This window comes from Octopus bimaculoides, chromosome 2, assembly GCF_001194135.2.
Source record: "Octopus bimaculoides isolate UCB-OBI-ISO-001 chromosome 2, ASM119413v2, whole genome shotgun sequence".
NCBI classification, from domain to species: domain Eukaryota; kingdom Metazoa; phylum Mollusca; class Cephalopoda; order Octopoda; family Octopodidae; genus Octopus; species Octopus bimaculoides.
The window spans coordinates 87,496,419-87,501,101 of record NC_068982.1 but is presented as its reverse complement, the minus strand read 5'-3'; the positions used below and the strand labels follow the sequence as shown (position 1 = coordinate 87,501,101).

Below are 4,683 nucleotides of genomic sequence, written 5' to 3'. Positions count from 1 at the left end.
ATATATATATATATATATATACACACACGTATGTATGTATATATACATGTATGTATATATATATATGTATGCATATATGTATACATGTATGTATATATGTATGTATACATGTATGCATGCATGCATACATACATACATGCATACACATATGCATGTATGTCCGTCTGTCTTCATGTACAAAATCCACATCAGACTAAAGAAACATATTTTTTTTCTCTTTCTTTTCCAGGATAAAATGGTTGGTTTTTATGATGAAATCATTCATACATTCAATAAAAACAAGTGTGCTATTCATAAATCTGGCTATTTCAACAATCAGAGATCAAACATAATACTGTTAGGTGACTCTGTTGGTGACTTGCACTTAGCAGATGGAGCCAAAGACAGTTCTACAATTCTTAAAATTGGCTACCTCAATGAAAGGGTACAAGCTTTTTTCTTTTTCCTCTTTGTTTTTTTTTCTTTTTAATTAAACTGTATATACATTTTGTAATAGATTCCTCCTCATATAAGCTTTAAAGAGATGACTATTCTAATGATGATTATAGTGATGGTGATAAACAAGGATGAAAGTAACCATGAATTTTGTTATCTAATTTTAATGCCTCACCCTTTTAGGTTAAATTTGTGTTTCTTTTCCCTTGACTAATAAACTAATTACCAGTTATATTGGCTGTATCTCCAAACCCCTTATAAATGTCATTTATTATTACTGATTGGCACAGGCATGGCCATATGGTTGAGGAGCTTGCTTTGCAACCATGTGGTTTCAGATTCAGTCCCAGTGCATGGCTTGTGTTATCTACTATATCCCCAGGCTGACTAATGCCATGTGAGGGAATTTAGTAGACAGAAACTGTGTGGAAACCCATTGTTTATATATATATATATATATATATGTATGTATGTATAAAATGTGTGTGTATATGTATTTATCCTCCACTACTGCTTGACAACTGGTGTTGGTTTGTTTATGTCCCCATAGCTTACTAGTTTAGTGAAAGGGACTGATAGAATAAGTACCAGACTTAGAAATATATACTGAGGTTGATTTCTTTGACTACACCTTTGAAGGTGGTGTCCCAGCATGGCTGCAGTCTAGTGGCTGAAACAAGTAAAAGATTATTCAGTATTGCACATGATAAATAGTGGTCTGTACCTCATCATGGTTTTTTTTGTTATAAACACTATATACAGCATCAATGACAATATGAATTCAGGAATCTTTCAGCTATATCCTGAACTCAATCTGATGCCAACCTCTAGTTATGTAATTTATGATAATTATTATAATGGTTTCAAATTTTGGCACAAGGTCAGGAATTTTAAGGGAGCAAAGAAGTCAATTACATTGACTCCGGTGCTTGATTGGTACTTTATTTTATTGACCCCAAAAGGATGAAAGGTAAGATTGAGCTTAGAAGATAAGGAGCTGAAAGGAACACTACTGGGCATTTTGTTCAGTGTGGTAATGGTTTGGCCAGCTCACCAATGGAAAGCAAAATTGGCAGTGGAGGAATTGGAACAGACAATGCTGGAAGAAATGCCACTAGGCATTTTGTCCAACACAGGAATTGAAACTCAGAACATAAAGGGATGTAACTAAATACATTATATTCGCAATGAATAAAGAATAGTCTTGATTTTGTTTCTTATCCCATCTTGCTCACATCTCTTTACATTCCCATCATTGAATTCTTTATATTAAGAGCCAAACTATTAGCAGACCAAAACTTTTAGCTTTTGTTAAATTCAGTTTTACAAAGGTTCTCTCTTAGTGTTAGTGTGTTATAAATTTTATTATGTTACTTCTGCATCTTTGGCATAAAAAAACAGTATTGTGCATTTTGCACTCAAAATACAGAAAGATACTTACATTTTGAGTTCATATCCTGCTGAAGTCCACTTTGCTTTTCATCCCATTGGGGCTGATAAATTAAAGTCAGAACAAAAAATAGCAGCATCAGAGCCAAGCAGTTATTCTGACAAGGTTGTCCATGAGCACAACTTGGTCAATGATGTTAACTTTTTTTTATGTTAAGTTACAGCTTTGAATCCATTCAGGGTTATCTCCTTTCGCTATTTTTCATTGAGGAAGGCTAAAGAGCCAGAAACATGTTTGGGAACCTGCTGGGATGAAGCACTGAGCAGATATGGTGTTTTTACACTTTTTACCATAAGAGAGAATTTTTCCCCATGACAACTGTAGTGAATTTACCTTAAGTTGGTAAAATGTCACAAATATATTTAAACCAACCTTAACTTTGTTTATTCCTCATTACTGCTTGGTGCTAATGCTGCTCTTTCTGTCTCTCTCTCTCTCTCTCTCATATATATATATATATATATATATATATATATATATATATATATATATATATATATATATATATATATATATATATATATATGTATATATATATCAGCTAACACAGATAATAGAAGACTTCATTTTCCAAATGAATCTTCCAGATTCTATGTTTGCTCAAATATATTTATTTCTGATGTTATCTCATTTTTTTTTTCTAGGTTGATGAAAGTTTGGAGATATACAAAAATGCATTTGATATTGTTTTGGTAAAAACCGAAAATGTGGACCTAATGAATGCATTAATGAAAAGAATGACCGATAATAAAGTCTGAACCTTAACAAAGTTTCTTTAACGTTCATTAGAAAATTATTTGAAACCTTTAATTAAATAATTTTAAAATCATTTGTTTGTTTTTAATTTTATTTTGACTCACATTAGACATCTGTTGATAACTTAGTCTAATACACTCTTTAATGAAGTTGTTTCAAATTATAAGAGTGTAATAAATGCAGAAAAAAAAGCAGCTATAAATATACTTAAAGTGTGTATGTGTGTGTATATATATAGAGAGAGGGGGGGGGCAATTACGCAGATAAACAAATTAGATACATTAAATATTTTAAATATGATCCCTCTTATAGGCTTTCTTTACCATGTAGAATCAATACCCTGTAAAGATATCAGAGTCTAAATTAAAATCTTTTTTGAGCACGACTAAGTGTCTTCTATACGGAAAATATCTGGATGTCATCTGTGGAATGTATGTATGTCAGAGTTGTAGGTTTGTTGTTTAGAACTTTGCTTCCCACCATGTGGTTTTCAGTTCAGTCCCACTCTCAGCACCAAGTGTCTCAGGTTGACCAAAGCCTTTTGACTGGATTGATAGATGGAAACTGAAAGAAGCATATATATATATATATATATACTAGACATAATTTTCATAAACTACAAAATATAAATATCCATGTTGCCACTCTTGAAATGTACTTGTTATAACTCTTTATCTCAATTTGAATGTACGTGAAGGTATTTAGAATGCCCAAACTTATTTCTGCAAATGTGCCAAGCACTGATGCTGATCATAGTTTTATCAATAAGCATAGGAGCGAGGTAAATGCAGTAAGAATATGGGCGGTCAGTGGGACCCCAATGAGACGGCCTTAAAAAAACAGACCCCTTTAGGACATTCCCTTGGATTAGAGGAGTTGCTATTTGAGTTTCGTAGTCCTTACACCAACGGTCTAGGAGGAGTTAACAAACATTAAAAACACAATGGACAGAAGCATCACTCAAATTTATAAGAAGATATATATATTGGGTCATCCCATAAATAATGTTTTTTCTATATATTTTATTTTTCAAAATTAAGGTTAAAAAAAGTTTTTTATCTAAAATATACTCTCCTTCATTTTCTACAATGCCTTTCCATCTATCTGGTAGACTTGCAAGGTCCTGAAATTCACTTGTCTGTGATGAAAAATACTCTTCCAGCATTGTTCTGACATTGTCTACAGAATTCATATTTTTTCCATCCAAATGATTTTGTAGACTGCAGAATAAATGATAATCAGATGAGGCAATGTCCAGTGAATATGGTGGGTGGGGCATCATTTCCCATTCAAACAGCTCCAGCCTTTGGAATGTCAACCTTGCTGTATGTGGTCAAGCATTTTCCTGATGGAAGAACACTTTTCATCTTGAAACCAAAGATGGTCGTTTTTCTTCTTGTGCTGACTTAAGCCACTCAGGCTGCTTGGAGTAGATTTCTTTTGTTATTTTTTGGGGTTTGGGTTTAAAAGTTCAAAGGCGACTAAACCTTTCATATCCTGTCAAACAGATAACATCTTATATGGGTGAAGACCTTCTTTAGCCTGGGATGACAGTGTTTCTCCTTTCCTTACCCACTGTCTTTGACACTTGACATTTTTATAGAGAACCCATTTCCCGTCGTTATTCAGTCCAAAAAATGTTCATTTGTGAGACATGACAGCAAAGAAGAACACACATTCACCCTCTGCACATGATTAGACTCAAAGTTTGTGAGGAACCCATTGATCCAATTAGCTGACTTTTCCAATGGCACGCAGATGTTGATGAATGGTTGAATGACTAAATCCAAGCTTCTCTGCTAGTTTCTCAACAGTTATGATGGGGTTTTGTTCCACCAAGGTTTGCAGGACGTCCGTGTCAAGCTCTACAGATCTTCCAGAATGAAGCTCATCTACTAGGCTATATAGCTTTTGGCTCAGAATTTCTGGAACTACTGTTGACTCTGGCTCATGCTTATTGTCCAATCCCCATATACTGCATTAATATTCCCTACACTTCCATTGCGTTGTTGCCTTTATTGAAATCGTAAAGTAAAATATGC

At 33.7% G+C, this 4,683-nt stretch overlaps 1 protein-coding gene across 6 annotated transcripts in view; it reads left to right on the top strand.

The window, feature by feature from the left end:
• The window catches only part of LOC106875755 (cytosolic 5'-nucleotidase 3A), a 58,517-nt gene extending 55,803 nt beyond the window's left edge, over positions 1-2,714 (top strand). For all 6 annotated transcript variants that reach the window (XM_052978426.1, XM_052978425.1, XM_052978423.1 and 3 more), the window contains 2 exons: positions 230-424; positions 2,530-2,714. In XM_052978426.1, coding sequence (XP_052834386.1) covers positions 230-424; positions 2,530-2,643 — 309 coding nt within the window. In that variant the 3' untranslated portion in view covers positions 2,644-2,714. The remainder of the gene's footprint in view (positions 1-229; positions 425-2,529) is intronic.
• The last annotated feature ends 1,969 nt before the right edge of the window (positions 2,715-4,683 follow it).